General features: G+C 41.4%; 1 protein-coding gene across 1 annotated transcript; it reads right to left on the reverse strand.

The window, feature by feature from the left end:
- Window positions 1-1,635: 1,635 nt before the first annotated feature.
- On the reverse strand, window positions 1,636-16,787 carry ippk (inositol 1,3,4,5,6-pentakisphosphate 2-kinase). Its single transcript, XM_035389351.1, has 13 exons — window positions 16,474-16,787; window positions 14,208-14,267; window positions 12,263-12,358; window positions 11,924-11,990; window positions 9,158-9,279; window positions 7,452-7,541; window positions 7,065-7,123; window positions 6,630-6,702; window positions 6,102-6,384; window positions 5,642-5,777; window positions 5,276-5,378; window positions 4,965-5,044; window positions 1,636-4,111 (listed from the first exon to the last, which is right to left on the reverse strand). Exons 1-13 carry the CDS (start codon window positions 16,585-16,587, stop codon window positions 3,880-3,882), a joined length of 1,515 nt encoding a protein of 504 aa, XP_035245242.1. The 5' UTR covers window positions 16,588-16,787; the 3' UTR covers window positions 1,636-3,879.
- Between the last annotated feature and the right edge of the window lie 468 nt (window positions 16,788-17,255).

Consider the following 17,255-nt stretch of genomic DNA (forward strand, 5'->3'; position numbering starts at 1 on the left):
TATCTTACCCAAGAAGTTGAAAGAGAATCCGATTCTGAACGTTTCAACAACATTCAACATTTCCTCCACATTACAAATTTGAGGTGACCTGCCTGGCACCATCCCCCAACCCAGACACTGGCATTGACTGTAGAATCAAAGCATCCTTACTCATGTTTGGCAAGTGTGGACTCTATTGTTGTTTAGTTAATAGTTATCAGATATCAGTAAATTGTTCAGCACTGATTGAGGCACAATATAGTATGTAGTGACAATGAAGGGGATCCTTCTGGACCATCCACAAAGTTCCATGTGTGGTGTGAAACTAATTCTTTCAGATTAATACCTGCCGTTAGTATCCTCAGTTTTAATGGGAATATGCTCACTTTAAACTTTGTGGTTTCATTCATCATTTTAAAAACTGGAGTCCTTGTGTTTCTTATCAGAAAAGATGTGGTATTTTGTTGCACTGTGGCTGAGTTTTGTTTCCGTTTTTTTGATGGCAGGAGAAGTACCCAGAGGTGGTCAGACTTCCAGAGGGCTGCAAGGGTGAAGTCATGGTGATCCAGAACCCCAAAATACCTGGGTATCTCTTTCAGTCACTCCACACATTTGCTTGTCTGAAATTGAATATTAGCTGGTGGCTTCTTCATTGGGCAGACTTAGGACACAAGCTGTCAGCTGAAACTCTCTAATAACAATTCTGTCCTCCCCCTTTCACCTTTTAAGGCCAGCTGTTCAGTGATTGATATCCTTGTCTTTTAATGCACCAGCTCACATTGGTCTGGGAAGGCATAACAAGGATAAAATAAAATTTACCCTTGACCGTTGTACACATTGTAGGTAACCTCCAACTTCCCCCCCAGTGGATTTATGTCTAAGGTCCATTGCTTGCATTTGGTTTACATGCCCCTTTGACTTTGTTCCAAATATGCTTCTTATTGACAGAGGATTTAGCAAGAATTGCATTCCAGCTTGTATTTGGTAAATATAGTGCTATATAAATACATTTACTGGTGTGTGTTTGTACTTAGGTGTAGTTACCAGTTTTACTTTCATGTGGTATAGTACAACTAAATTGGCAAAGGCTGAATAGAAAACCTGACTGAGCTGTGGTCTATTTTAATCAGGTGCGCACTGAGCTTCGTCTGGAGCATAAATGTTTCTAATGATGGAGTGATAATACCCAAGATAGACCTACTGACAAAACTGCCGGAAAAAGGTAAGAAGAAAAAAAAATATGTTCAGGCTCCTCATTTATAAAATCACATTCAGTCTGGCTAACTTGTGTATGTTTTAGTAGTAATAGAATAATGAGCCTTCAGAATGGGGAGGGGCAGTGATAATGTATTATTCTCAGACCTACATGCCAAGCTTAATGTGACATTTTTGCCATTGATCAGTGAGTGTAACACATGGTGGCTCGGAACAATGGAGTGTATATTCTACTGTGAGCTGAAACCAGGAATGTAACAAACTAATACACCCCCCCCCCCCCAAATAAAATGGCAGCACTGGGTTTGGACGAGGGGAAGGTGGCAGAAAATGCTCCCCAGTCATTCCAGAGCCTGCTGCGCATTCTGGGAGTGGAAGCTGCCATCGAGGCCCTCATAGCAGCGGTGTGCGTGGAGTAGCAACACGGACAAGAACGCCAACACGCGTCTCTACATCATTTATTCAATATAAACACCTCCTGTACAATCCCCATTACGAAATATCTGTTAATGCCATCTGTACACGTTCTCTCATCACATTTAGCCATGTATACATATACTGTATGTAAATATGTATAATTAGTCAAGGCCTAGAAAAATAAATAATTTAAATACAAAATGCCCAAAGGCAAAATCCACTTTTGAGATTGTTATACCTATACACTTAGTCTGTATTACTCCTGTCTCACAGTGTGATTTTTTTTCTCTTTTTTAACGCAAGTGTTATATCAGTTCTTTATAGAGGTTATTCACAGATAAGTGGCAGCTCTTCTCTTCACAGTTCCTCATAAAAATACAGTATTTCTCTGAACTGTAGGGTCTGAACATTTATTCTATTAAACACACCAGGAGGGTCGTTTTAACTTGTTCAGAGCAAGTGGGTTAATTTCTTTGTTTGGATGTAAAGAAAAAAAAATGAACCAGGGCCTGTTTGCTTGCAACAAAAATTGACCAAAACCCTCAATATATACTGCAAATCCAAAAATGCATTCTTTGGTGCAAAATTACTGACATTCATCTCATTTTCAGAGAACAGTATTATTCCGTTTGCGAACTGGATGGCAGATGGAGTTGTACACTGAATCTGCTCATTGGTGTTTGTCACAGTGTTGCACGTTGCAATAAAATAGTTTTGATCCAGTTGACCTAAAATCAAGGTACTGCATTACCGTTTAAAAAAAAATGTTTCATATTAATTTTGTATCATCTCACTACTTTTCCTGCGACATGAAATTAGGTCTATGTGTTTGGCTCATGCCATTTGCAGATGAAAATAATTCTCCGGGCAGTTCAAGAACTGTGCCTCCAGATAAAGGATCAACATAAATTTTGAAATGAGGTTGTAATATGGTACCAAAATAATGGAAACTAAGCCACTTGCTGTTGCGTTTACTTGACAATACTTTGATGAGTGATGTTAGAGTAACAACTAAGCACTGAGAGAGGAAACCGTGAGCTTTAGGTTAAAAAGGTAAACCCCCTATGAATGTCCCTGAAAATCCAGTTGCCAAACTGAATCTGACGTGCTGTGGAATGGGGGCAGATTCTCTCCATTCTATGAAGTTCAAGCCTGAAATATTACAGGTTATGAAAATTAAGCAGCTTGGTTTCTCCATGTCAGGTTATCATCCCACCACTGCCTCCTTCAGCTCAGACAAACTGAATTTTGGAAACACATAGATTTGGATTAATACTGTTTATGGCATGGAAAAATTGTCTGTTCAGACAATTTCTAACCAATGTTGGCAAATTAAGTCCACTTTCCTCTTCCCATATGGCAGTCATGTATGGTTGCAACACTGATGGGAATGTTATAATGTCCCACTATGCTGTTTGCATGCACTGAATGGAACTAGACCAAGACTGAGGTTGATCACATTATCTGCCAATACCTTAGTGACTCCCACTTAAAGTTTCAAGGTTAGCTAGCCCTTTTCCTGCCTTGTCTTCACTGGGCCTGTTCAGCAGAGGTTTCAGTCTGGTGACCTGCTGTAGCATCATACATAATCCTGGACCCATAAGCACACGCATGGATAGCTGCGCACGCCTTTCATTTTTACCATGCTCAAATATAGGTTTTCTGTTTGCAATTCCACAGTGGGAAACACTTTCTTTAAGAGTGACCTAAATGATGGGACAGGTGGATGACTGTTGAGGCTCCTACTTCATTGTGCCTTTATTTCTCCAAACCGAAAGACAGCGGGGACTTGAGTGTGTCTGCGCTCCCGTGTGCTTCCCATTCTCTCCCACAGCTTCTCAAACACTGCAAAGCTGCCTCTTAGCAAAACGCTGAATCTTTCCATTAAAACAATAAAAAAAAAAAAAAAACCCCACAGGCCTTTTTGGCACAGGAAAATACCACACAGCAATGTGTACCTAGCACCGGCGACACGTGAATGACTTAGCCCCTGCTCCACCCGCCCGTTCTTCTGTCTCTGACACACTGAGGCACCGCGTGTTCCAGGGAGACCAGCCCCCATTAAGGATATGCTCAACGAGAGGATGTTGGGCCCCACCTACACCTACCGCTAACACCCGAGTCTCGCCCACATTCACTCCGGACATCATGGCGTACAGCTTTTGCAAACAAAACAAAAAATGGGGGGGGGGGGGGGGGGTAATTATAACAGTAAAATGTTTTGTGGATTCCATCTTTGCCTATGTGCTGGAAACAGGGGGGAGTGGTTCATACAGGATGGAACACCAGTGTGCAGTCTTCATGGTCCCTCTCCAGGTACAGGCTAGACACAGCTGCCTCCTGCTTGGACTGAAGGCTTCGCAAGTAGTAGTTGACTATTTTTGAGTCGAGTTTGTACTGATGGGCGATGCTCTCATAAGGTTTGGGGTCCAAATCCAGGATGGACACGGAGTAGGTGAACCTACGTTTGGAGGGCTGAATCTCCAGGTTAGGTTCCGGTCTGAAATAAAAAGATTTACAAAAGTTATTATTTTTTTTTTTTACTTGCCCCAAAACTAAAGCCTGCACTTCTGCTACATTAATTTTATATGCAAGCGGTTGGTCTAGGCACTCACTCTGTTAAATGCAAAAAAATTAGTGGTAGCTGACAAGTGCAAAAAGGCAGAAATTTTGATACTTTAGCTCATCTGGGCTTAATTACTTCTGCATGACTAACACAATAAATTCCCTGGAGCTGGTAGCAGCCAGGTTACTGTCTCTTAATACCACGAATATGGTATACCTACTGCTGCAAAGTTTACCCGCTTCCCCCAGTCTGTACCAATTGGGGAAGTTGTGTTTTTCTTCATTTTATATTATATTCAATAACTAGCTAGTTCCCCTCCCCTCCATGTACCAACCAGCTAGCTCGATTAACAACTATTTAGCCATGTAGACTAACTTTATACTAATGTTAGCTCGGTTAATGTAGTCAGTCAATGGTAATGAAAAGCACAAGGCCCATGCTGTACCACACCCAGTCTACCGCGCTGTATTAGAGAAGGATCATCCTTAAAGAGATAAGATGCCGTATGCACTGTGTTTGGACTGTGGCAGCTCCAGCCAGCTGTTGCTTTGTTGATGATGCTGCACTTTTCTGGTCCATTGCATCTGGTGGTAATGACATGTTTGAGGGGGAAACCGTTCTGCACCCTCCCATTTCCAGCTCATAAGCCACAATCTGAACTAAATGGGAAGTGGGTCAGACACTCTATATGGCGTCTATAGAGTGCATCTTTAGAAAAAGTTTGGGATAAAGCAGAAGACTAGGAAGCGTTATTTGACAAACGTGGATTCATCTTGCCCATACTTACAGCTCGTCTTCCCCACAAGGTGCCAGGGTGATCATCACCGAGCAGTCTTTGGCTGTCATCGCTACTCTGTACTGGTGCACCTACAGGAGAACCAGTGCAGCCATTTTAACCATAGAAACGAATGAAGGGGGACTGATCTGCATTCACATTAACTGCTATTACACGGGGAGTGGGGGAATGACCATTCCAATTTCACACATTTACTAATGCCAACATTTGAAAGCTTTCTCTTGGTTGTGCATTCCATTTTCTCCCTTCGTTTCCTTCAAATGGTGATTTTTGTTTTTTAAAGGTTGAAAGAAGCTGCTTACTTTTCCAACTGCGTATTCAATCGAGCCATCGTCTTCAGATGGGCAATTCTTTATTTTCTCCAGGAAATGTTCGTTGTATGGCCCATCTATCTGCAGTCTGCTCCTGGGAGTCGCAGGAATGAGGGAGAGGCTTGAAGCACGTGCCACAGCCCGCATCACGAGATGCAGACATCACGCATGAACCTTTGCAGCACAAATGTCAAACACACTGGCACATAGACTTTTATGCTGATTCACACTTCATTCTGTACATGTGCACCACCCAGTGGACACTTTCACTCATGACTGCCAATGTGTTCAAACTGAAGATTTTTGACCACTTAACACACTGCGCCATCAGAGCACAGATACTGCAGGGCTCATTACCTCTCTTTGGGGAATTCCTCCAGGTGCCGCTCCACTCGTTTGTACAGGGGATAAAGCCCTTCGATGTCCAGGCTGTCCAGCATCTGAGCTTGCAGTATCTTGGACAAAACGCAGTCTTTGGGTAGGTAGTGGTTACCTGCAGTGCAGACAACAGCATGTCAAGTACAGGAAAAGTACAGTCACAAGCGCTTCAGTTCCGCCATTACAAGAGTCACAGGAAATTCATCTTAACCCAAGTAACGTCAAAACTGGACTGGTGTTTCAACATCCAGGATGAGTCACAACTGAGCTTTATCACTGAGGAAGTGTCAAACAAACACCCGGCGTGGCTGGTTGGTTAAACGTGCCGTGCGGGTAGGGCAGTGTGCGGGTAGGGCAGGGCAGTGCGTGGGCACTGCAGTAACAGGCCGTGCAGCTCTAGGGCTGGCGCCGTGTCTCTGCGGAGGTTAGCGGGTCGCACCGTGGCGCAGCATGTCGCGGTGCAGGAGGCCGGCCTCGCAGTGGGCCCTGCCCTCCGGGGCCGGCCCCTTCCTGGGCTCTCCCTTCCTGGGCTCCCCGGCGCGGCCCGAGTCCCAGCTGCTCAGCAGGGCGCCGCAGATGACCTGGATGAGCTCGTTCAGGACCACCTTGCTGGACTGGTGCCCGTGGATCAGGCCGTTGCTGGGGTAGAAGTAGGGCTTGAGCTGCTGAGCCAGCCCGTTCAGGTCCACGTCCTCCTTACAGCCGTATATCAACTCTCCGTTCTGCCAAAACGCCAAACACGGCTTGAGAAACTACCTGGAAGTCTGATCGATTCCTGAGCAACACCAAATCTTAGGTCTTGGACTAATAGCAACAAAATTCAGAGTCTGACAGTTATGTTCTTAAGAACCTATAATATAAATAAACTACAAGTACAACATTGATGGGTGACCAATAAAACGGTGAATGTCAGTACAAATGGAGACTAAAATTAACTACAGCAAAAATAAGAAAGAAAACTTTGTACCTTAAATATTTTGAAGTTGTTTTGTGGCTCCTCTAATAAGCGTTTAATTGCAAAGCACATTCTTTGTTTGTTCCTAAATGGAAAAGAATTCAAATAAATGCTTCGTTAAATGTTGCCAGAATTAAGATAACAAATGAAGTAACAAGTTAAATACAAAAAAAAACCCAAAAACAACTAGTATAGACCGTGGACCAAAGATGTCAATCTTTTAGGGTATAAACTTGCTGAGCTGGCTTTAGTTCACATGTCAGAATTAACACTTCCAATAAAATGTACAGCTACCAGACATATTTGTCAGCCTATATACAAAAATAAACATGGTTAATAGCTGGACACTAAGTCACCAATCAAATTTAATTAATGTTATTAACAATTAATCACAACTCCATTGCCGACATTTCAGTGTTTGGCAGAACTGGCATTAAATCTACTCACCCTGAGAACAGATCCAAGGGGCAGTATCTGCTCATTGTCTTCCATTTCCCATTGGCTAGCTGTACCAAAAATAAAGAATAACAAAAAATGTATTGTAAATGTGAGTGCATTTACAGTTCTACTTCATTTGACCATTCGACCAGCAGAGGGGGTGAACTTAGCCAAACACTCAGCTTCCACCAATAAATGCTTTGAAAACAATGACTGGTCCTACTACTAACCAATTCTATGTAAAAGTAGAGCGGTACCAACATTGGTTAATTACGTCAGAACATAGCAGCACACTGTGGCTAACTTCAGGGAAACTCTTGAGGACACTGCCTCCTTGATTCATAATATAGCTGCATTGATCACTATTAGCTTGAGGACCAGGTCCAGCATGCTTACCTTAAAGTGTTGATGCATACAGAAGCGGCACACCTTGCGTTTAATTTCCTTTGAGACGTGCCGTGAAAACGGAAGGAACCCACACTTTGGCTGCAAAAAGAGAACATTTCAAATACTCCTTACGATCAAACAAGCCTCAAAGTTGTTAATGTCACAGGTGCCTCGACAGTCATTTACAGCTGCACATACTTTGTTTTTTTAAGATCCTGTTAAGGCAATTCATCACACGATTGGATTCCAAAGGAAAGGGCACGGTGAAGGAGGGTTGTCACGATATCCCACTTTCATATCGTTGATATGCCTTTCAGAAATATGGCGATATTTGATGTTATCGTTTTTTTATATTATAGTTGAATGAAGACAACGTGAACAGACGCGATTACCACACGTGGTCCAGAGGCAGCATTGATCTGGAATAGCAGTAGCCTTAGCATTGCTTACTTTAGTTACAGTATGATTCAACTGCAAACAATGACTCGGACCAGAAGCTCAACCCATTTAAGCCCTCGGGCAACTAAAGTTGCTGAACCACTCTTTTACCATCTGTGAATTATTTTTTTTTGTGTGCAAATGATTATATGCAAGAAATCTCTGGGCAAAATCTGGGCATTAATGGGTTAAGTTAAATACGGCATTTTTATTTAAAACAACAATGTTCTTTTAAGCTTAAAAAACCTAAATTAACATCATAATAAATATGAACGCTTGACTTGAAAATTTAAATAACATTAAGTGAAACCAAGAAACGTTACTCAAATTAGAATTTTTCTCCAGGCTAAACAACCTACTTTGATATTTTAGAGTTTGGTCTTGTTTTACACGTTTGCCAGATAAATGAGCATGTTAACGTCTCTCTGGCGTTAGGATGTTATGCAACGCAGTGGCCCCGCAGGGCTGAACACTTGCTCAGACGGCACCGGTAGCACTAATGGGCCTACTTCACAGCCAGTTTCACCATCAGGGGAAAACGTCTCGTTACTTCCCCACCAAATGAGAGGATCCTCTTCTCCGTCGATTATCAAGGATAAAACTGCGCATCTGCACTGGCACCGTCAATAAACTGAATAGCCAATATGCAAATAATATCCAAATACTTAAATCAGGGTAAATAATAATGCAATATTAAAAAACAAAGCATAGAGATGCTGTTGGGAGACAGCAGAAATAAAATAGAAAAAAGATTGCAGGGGAAGGACAGTCTGCTCAGATTAGTCTCTGGTGCTACACAACACACGCGGTAAGTTATTCAGATCTGGAAATAACTCGCCTGTTTATTTCCAATGGTTAAACTTATTTCCATCTTAGTAAAATCATTCATGTATATTTTATGCTTAACAAAATTTAAATATTGTACCTGTAGGCAATTATATCGGCAATATCTTCAAATATCTTGATATGACACTGGATATTGTGACAACCCTACTGTGAAGTGAGCAGAATTTATTTTCTTGTATGCACTGAGGTTTCGATGAGGGGGGGGGGGCATATTGTTTCCTGCTCAGAACAAATTTCTTGAACAAGAGCAGGTGTCTTAACCTAAATAGGCCAAAGCCCCCCCATTTCCTGTCATCTTTTTCTATACAGAGGGAAGGTCTGTGTTCACTGCAAGCTTACCTTTATTTCTATACAGAGGGAAGGTCTGTGTTCACTGCAAGCTTACCTTTATTTCTATACAGAGGGAAGGTCTGTGTTCACTGCAAGCTTACCTTTATTTCTATACAGAGGGGAGGTCTGTGTTGACTGATGTGACAGGAGGATATCTGAGTTAGATTAGGCAGGCACACAGCGCATCCGCTGAAGGTGTCCATTACTTTGTCACAGCGTGATTCTGCAGGACAGACACAAACCCAACACTCAAATTCACTTCCAACCATTAATGCACCTTCAACAACATCTTGGCCGCTATGCCAAATTTACCTGTACCGTTTCCTAGAACCTGTACGTACCTGCACATACTACCCCAACAGCCATGGTCCTCGCCTACCTATTTGGACACTTGTCAAAAGACACCAAAAGAAATTGACCTTTTTGGATGTGAAAGCCTATTGTAATTCAGCCTAGTATTGACCACTGACAACTCATTTTCAATCATATGTCATTCAGGCATATACATGCTGAATATCAGGCATGCCCCTTAAGCATGGTGTCACATGCACTAGTCTAGTGAGCTGGCGGGGGAATTATGCTATATTCGGAACATTCAAATACTGCTTTCAGTTTCCTCATTTGCCTGAGGCTTGAAAAAAAAAAAAAAGAAAAAAGAAAAGAAACTTCCCCGCACTGAATTACATTAAACCAAATTTTATTATATATATGAAGGCTGAGTTTATGGTACGTCCTACTGCCCTTAAAACTTGGCTTATGCAGAATTGTGCCATTTATTCCAAGAAAACTCATATGTGGACTTTGCACAATCAAGTGTACTGGCCCTTCCCTTTTGGCTTGAAGGCTCAAAGGTATTGCACACCAAGCGGTTGTACATCCCAGTGGCCCTGGCCACCTCACGGCTAGAAAAGATAAGGTCTACACATCATCCACTGTCACAGCAGACTCACTTCTCTCTGAGTTACCCTCCCCCCACCCCAGTTCCCAAAGCGTTCAATGAAATGAAACCAACACTATGAGCTGCCCCACGCAGCGAGGACAGCATTTCCTATTAACCATTTTTCTACTCTCCACCTCCCGCCGTGTTCCGGAAAGAATCAGAAATGCAAAATGGCTCATTTGGTTCAGGCACCACCACTGTGGCGCATGGATGGACCTCGCAGCCTCGGATCAAATCTGGACTGTGCCAGTGCCAGCTGCAGCCGGTAGCTCTAGGGCAACGTGCAATTGGCGACGGTGTCTCCTAGGGAGTAGAATGGTTCATTCGAATAGGGTTGTGTGTGCATCGCCATCTAGTATGGATGTGAATTACACATTTCTGACCATCGACTAGTTGCTGACTGAAACGGGAAATTACAGACTAATCTTTTTTTTTTTTTTTTTAAACCATCTGATGTAGAATACTGCTAATAATATGCCACTACTTGAATCAGTGCAGATCGTGAGATTAAAACTTTTTTTTTTTTTTTTTATATTTTAAATAAGCATTCCTATATATTTTTGCAAGAATGACTGTATGCTTCTTCGCTCACTGCACAGGTTAACACATGACCCAAATGAAGTGGCAAGTCACAGCCACGCAAGACTCAGTAGCAAGTGCAGTGTGCACATAGTGTTGTGATTAAAATCTACAGTGTCAGACTTGAATAAAATGGTACTGAAAGAGGTGGCAGTTTCACTACATTTAACTCGAGCCGTGATGGTTTTTTGCACGACAGTGCATCACACAGGAGTGGGCTATATTCGGCCTCAGCACATGCCAGTAGGTCCCTAAACCCTTCACCCTGCACCATGCTCACGGGGAGCATGCAGTCTATCACCACTTTAGCAATTAAATCCATCCTGGGTTCAGCTGGACAGCTGTCACACTTACAGGGTCTCACTACAAAGTAAGATGCTTCTTTGCTGTGATCGCTTGGCCTCAGAGGTTCGACTCTTAGGTGGGTTCACCTCATGGATGTCGACATGCGAATCTGGCAGCACAGATTTAGCACTGATCGGTGTTTTCATTGAGCTTTTCAAAATCATTCCACAAGCGGCACTCTTTTGCAAGTTGGCCATCGTTTTAACTGATGGTAAGTAAAATGAATGACAAGTCCCGCCCACCCCCTCTGTTACCCATTTAGAGCAGTAGCCACTGTAACTTTTGGTGATCTTTTATTTCGAACGGTTCGAGAATTCTAAAGAAAAATACGACTTTCGATGAATTTAGTATTCGACATCCGTGCTCGTCATTGACAATCGATGAATTGACAAATTGTTCACATCCATGTAGATTGCGGTCGAAGCGGCATATTAAAGGTCTTCCTCCGACACAGCATGCAAGCTTAGCTGTAGTCTGAGGCGTGAAAAGAAGCAGCTGGCGGCACCACATGTTTCGGAGGACAGCCGTGGATGGCTACACCCTCCTGAATTGCATTTACGCCGCTGCGGTAGCAGACGACTGGCCATTCCAAACTGTGGTGGGAACTGGATATGCTCAGCCACGCTTTTGAGTACCAAATTTTTAAGATTTTATTTTTATTTTTATTTTTTAAGTTCGACAGTTTTGGTAATCACACCATTCAAAAACGGTTACCAAATGGTTAAGATTCCAGCTTATTTGGATCCCTAAAGTTCAGAAACTTATCAGGAGAGCTCATCTCCAGTCTGGGTCAACACTTCTAGAAAGACATCAATTACAGAAAGGAGCACCACCTGCCAGGTCACACGGCACTGAGAATGGCTGTCATTTCAACACACTCTTAAGCGCGTTGGAGGATTTCGTAACATAGCAACAGGAAATGTCTCATGTTCCACTTCAGAGAGGAAAAAAAGGGAAGGAAGACCTGTCACCATCGTGAGAGCGCTGGCCTTTTGACATGTACCTGGACGTTCCTGTTGAACCTTCAAAGACAGTTGCCTCACAAAGTCCAAAGGTAGTTTGACAGCCTCCTGTGGGGATTTGACAGACTCAGTTTGGTTCATTCAGCGGTTTACTCCATTCCCATCTCCCACCCCCTCACAAAAACAAAATTCAACTGAAAACATTCAACAGCTGACAGCTTCACCACAAAAGGTACTGAATCACACAAAATCTAAATCCCTACATGACACCATCTATTCAACAGGAAATTACAAAACAAAAAAACAAACAGCATTTTTAAACTGCATTTAAGTGGACTGTATTCTGATACTTATGGAACAGAAAAATCTACACAACTTACTCCATGATGGACGTATTTCTCCCCCAGGAGAGGCTTCATAATATTTTTATTGAAGTCAACGATGTTCTGGATGTGCCGGAAGGCTTGTTCTGTTGTCTGAGAAACATTGGACAAAGCGGCGTTTAGGAATTTCTAGTTTCTAGGTTTTATAATTAATTTGAGTCAGACATTATATTGAGGATATTAATTCTGTTCCCAAAACAGCCAATGTAAGCATGTCATCTTTCCATTTCGGTGTTGGGCGGGTCATCAGCATACAAACTTCAAGATTTTGATACCTACGCTGTACAGAATGTCTGATAAATAATGGCATCTTTCCTAAAGCGCATTGATAAAATGCTTTCTCTACAATCTGCACATTTATGCATTCTCCTCAGACAAAAGCTCTGAGAAGCTGCTTCCTATGGTATTTTACAGGGCTCTGGCACACATAGGATTTGTTCTTTGTTTTTTTTGCTTTTTACCATTCCTCTGAGCAGAATCTCTAGAGCTGCTTCCTTTTCACTTCTGTGAATCATGGCCTTGAGCTGAAATTACAAACCTCCAGTCAAGACTGAGGTCTTGGGATTGCAATGGCTAGTCGAGAACATTGTCCTCATGCTCTTACCCACTCCTTTGCATGACCTGGAGTCATGCTTTGAATTGCACATAATCATGCGGGAACATTCATTTTGACCATACCTGAGCTTCTCCACAGTGAGAAGCAGATATGTTTGTAATAAAATATCATAGTAAATGCCTGAATCCAGGTTTCCTTCCATTGTAACGTGGGCTACAGGTGAAAGCATCCGTATTTCAGAGATAATGCCACTCTGCTAAAGATGAGCTATAAAAACACACAAGGCTGATAGGCCTGTCTGCAAAGCACTGTTTTTTTTTTTTGTTTTTTTAAGCGATCATCTGATCATGAAATGGTCAAAAATGATTTTTACTGCAACACTTCATTCTGAGTTGTTGCTTTAAGAGACGTTTCCTCCGTGCATCTCCAGGGTGAGGTGCCCCTGAATCCTGATTATAAGCCACTTCTCAAAAGATTCAGTGTCCCCAAACATTTGCCTCCCCGTTAACAGGAAGTTATGGCAAGATTAGGCTATATTGCAGGATTACATATGTAGCAACACAAATGTAATTATATATGAAATAACAAAATAAAAATAAAAAACTTTTAAACATGTAATTCTGAATGATCCTGAGTGCCATATTGCTAATGTTGGCAATTACATTTGTGACTACTAAATAAGTGCACTTCCACAGTTTCCTTCATGCCATTCATAATTCATTAAGGCTGCAAATACATCTGAAGATCACATTAAAGCAATTTCACAACTGATAAACAATTTGATGATTTTTAATTAAATAGTTTATACTCCGAACATGAAGTACAAAACAATTCCTTAGGTGATCAGGTAAGTAATGATAATAAAATGATTTGCCCCTGTATCACTTGAAACTGACTGTCCATGAATCCATGACTGTATTTTAGTGGCAAAGTCATTTCCATGCTTAACTTGCAAATGTCTCATTCGAAAGAGCTAGCACACATGCTGATCCTGAGCCTTCGTGTTGTTTTTATCTTAGTATTGCTTATCTTTAAAAATTTACACTGGACTGGTATGTTGTTTGCAAAGCGTGCAAACCCTTATGTTAATGCTTTTTCCCAAATGGAACAGCTGCAAATTAAATGTGTCCAAATTTCAAAGTGGAAAATGGTAGGACAATCAAATTTCAGTCAAAGAACGAAGTCATGAAAGGACATTTTAATATACTTTGTAAATATCCCAAAAACAACACCGACATGACATTCCATGAAATTCCATGTCCAAAAATTGCTCTTTGTTCCTTGAGCAGTGCAGTCAATCGGTAAATGCAGGTAAAAAGACAGTAAGACTATCCCCCCTGCCCACTGTGTTGAACAGTAGACCTTGGCATGGTGTATATATTGTACCTGGGGTGAGTGCTCAGCATTTTCTGCAGGATACTTCAGAAGACGAAGAACGTGGGAAAGCTGGAAGAGAGGGGAAAGCACCACTCATTACGCATTTAGATTTAACTGCTTTTAAACAGCATGCGGACAGCACTCATTTCATAAGGGAGTTAAGCAAACTGCACAGAAAAACAAAGTTCTTCATTTATTAAAAGCAGTCAAGAATGCAGCATTTGGCATTTTAAAAGAATGTGAACAATTTCAAGTTAAAGCTGATTATGAAATCTTTTCAGTACTACCTTCTGGAAATACTTTCAGCATGACGGTTATGTAAAGTCACTTGCATAACTGAGGGACGGATCTCAACAGAGTTGTCAGTTTTCAGTCAATGAACAGTCTGCTGTCCAGTGAAAGGGTGCAACTCATTCTTCAAAAGTGTTCCAATTCAATTATTCTAAGCACATGGCATTAACTTTCAAAATGTCCTTAACAGAATTACACCTGACATGATTGCTACATCTGTCTAGAACCAGTTACAACTGGTGTCTTGTGTTTAGCATGGGGTGTGTCATGGGAAAAACAAAAAAGAAACAGGAAATGGATGTGCCACAACCTGCTGTTGACAGTGTATGCAAATGGTGTTCGGTGGCAGCATTATAACAGTTTGTTTACACAGAAAATTTACACATTAAATACCTCTCCCCATGCAACTACCTGCACAATGTTCTGCACAATGCATCATTTACACCATATCATCTGTTTAAGGAGGGTGGGATAACAGGCAATGTCTACAATAAACAATGGAACAAGTTAGCACAGGAGAGGAGCACTGTAGGGCTGGGTTGCAGCATTCACAGTACACACCCATTTCAATGACAGAACAGACACAAATCCCTGTTCAAAAACCTGACTGTATCCACTATCGGGGATATTCCCATTTTACACAAAGACAATATTAAAGTGTATATTAAATATTTAATTAAGTCTTCAAATGTAAAAGTATGTTACATCCGTTTAAATTATTCTCGCTTCTTTCTTTTACCCAAGTCCAACCAAGCACTACGGGAACAACGTTGAAACCAAATGTAACCACGTTCTTGGCGATAAAAGCGGTTGAAAATGACTAAACATAGCTGGGATAAACTCGTTTGTTCAGATGCCCATGGAAGCTAGTTTTGAAAGATTTGGCACATGCCAATAACGTTACAATTATCTTTTTTGTATTCTGTTCTGGGAGATTTTAAGTGTAAAACAGGAAATATTTTGTCTCGGGTCGAATTAAAACTGCATTCGTAACGTTACCCTTTCTACATCTGCTTCTACATACAGGTCCGTTCTTATCCCTGGATTTAACTTCCTGGACAGCAGGATATTAAATCTTAGTTAGATTTAACATTCTATAACCTCTCACAGACTGAAACATCAACGTTAAATATAAAAGGGTAGTCTATACGCTAAACGTTGTCCATTCTGTCTCCTCAGTAACTGAAGTCAGTTTTACAGCAAAAAGTTGTTTCGTTTAAAACAAAAGTTACCTAACGTTAATGACCGTTAGCTAGTCAAGTCTAACGTGAATTTCTTTACAGCAAGGATAACGAAACGTTAGCTAGCTAACGTTAGTCCAGCTATCCAATGCTTGCCAAAGCCAAGTAGCTAGTCTAACGTTAACTATATACAAAAACCCTAACTTGTTGTACCCAAACAGTTAGCTACATTAGTTAACATAACGTTAGTGTAAAGTGACAATGATAAACTAATTTAGAATTGTGTTGGCTACCTAGCCAACTAACGCAACATCGCCGGATTTGACGACTGCCAATTAGCTAGCAAGTTATTCAGCTACATTAGCTACCTCGTCAGGTACCAAGCACGTAGGTTGCATCAGCAAGCTATTAAATTATAGTAGCAAAGCTGAATACACAGCCAAGCAACTGTAAAAAGAACTTGTACAATTTGATCCTCCTAACAAACGCCTGGATTTGTGTGAACTTGTGGCAATGCAGTGCTAGCAAGCTAGCTGTGATGTCATGACAAACTTGCTGGCTAGCTAGGTCGCTAAGGAAGACCTCACATAAGATAAAACGCCGACCGTTAAGTTATATTACCATTGACTACTCTGTGGGGACACGATAGTTTTCTAAAGTTATCTCGCTAATATGAATATTTTGAAAATTCCGTAAAATTACCCAAAGAAATAAGCAGTGATCTCTAACTAAGTAGCAACGATCAACCAAGTTAGCTAAACTAGCTATCTCTCTAACCAGTAGCTTATGCTATCGATACTCACCTGGCTGTGAGAAACAACAAGGCTCTTGTTCCCTTCTCCGTGGTATTTCCAGTCGTTCTCGTCCATTTTATCCAGTTCCATAACACAGCCGTTGTGGTGTATATTTACCACCATTTAATAACTTAAATAGTTAGCACTAGGCCAAACTACTGGCACGCACCATCACTACAAAAGTGGTGCGAAACAATTCTCTTCACTGACACACCGACAAACTGCTACTACCGCTTAGCTCAAGGATATCCCTCCTGACCTATTTCTACTGGTCCGTGTTTTAGAACTGTGACTCCAATTGGATTATCAAAATCGGAATCTTCGGGGCTCTTCCATTATCACCCATCTAATGGATGACACTAACGCCAATCAAATTCAACTACCGCCTCTTTGTTCAGGAAATTCAGCATGAAAGCGCTAAGCCACTGCCCATAAATGGCTGGCGTGATTAGTATTACTTATTGCAACATTGGCCGGAGTGTTGTGTGCTCTAGCAAGACATAGGTGGTGTTTTCATCAACGATTTATGTAGTTGGCAACAGTTTTGGTTTGCTGCTTGTAAATGCTACCAAATATTTAAATAAACAACTTCATTTCTGCCTGTAGCTAGTGTAATGGAGTGAACTGGAAGTAATTAATGAGACCAACTTACAAAACAATGTTCATGCATTTAATAAATATTGCATTTTATTTTTATTTATTTATTTATTTATTTGGGGGTGGGGGGGTGGGATGAAATCGGACGTTAATATTAACATTCACTCAAAATGAATACAGTAATCCTCAAGAAG

The sequence above is a fragment of the Anguilla anguilla genome, chromosome 13 (assembly GCF_013347855.1).
Source record: "Anguilla anguilla isolate fAngAng1 chromosome 13, fAngAng1.pri, whole genome shotgun sequence".
NCBI classification, from domain to species: Eukaryota; Metazoa; Chordata; class Actinopteri; order Anguilliformes; family Anguillidae; genus Anguilla; species Anguilla anguilla.

Coding starts and splice junctions, on each gene's coding strand:
- ippk (XM_035389351.1), bottom strand. CDS start 16,587: ATGGTGGTAAATATACACCACAACGGCTGTGTTATGGAACTGGATAAA. Junction 14,268..16,473: donor TTGTTGTTTCTCACAGCCAG/GTGAGTATCGAT, acceptor CCTCTCTTCCAG/CTTTCCCACGTTCTTCGTCT. Junction 12,359..14,207: donor ATGCTGAGCACTCACCCCAG/GTACAATATATA, acceptor AATGTTTCTCAG/ACAACAGAACAAGCCTTCCG.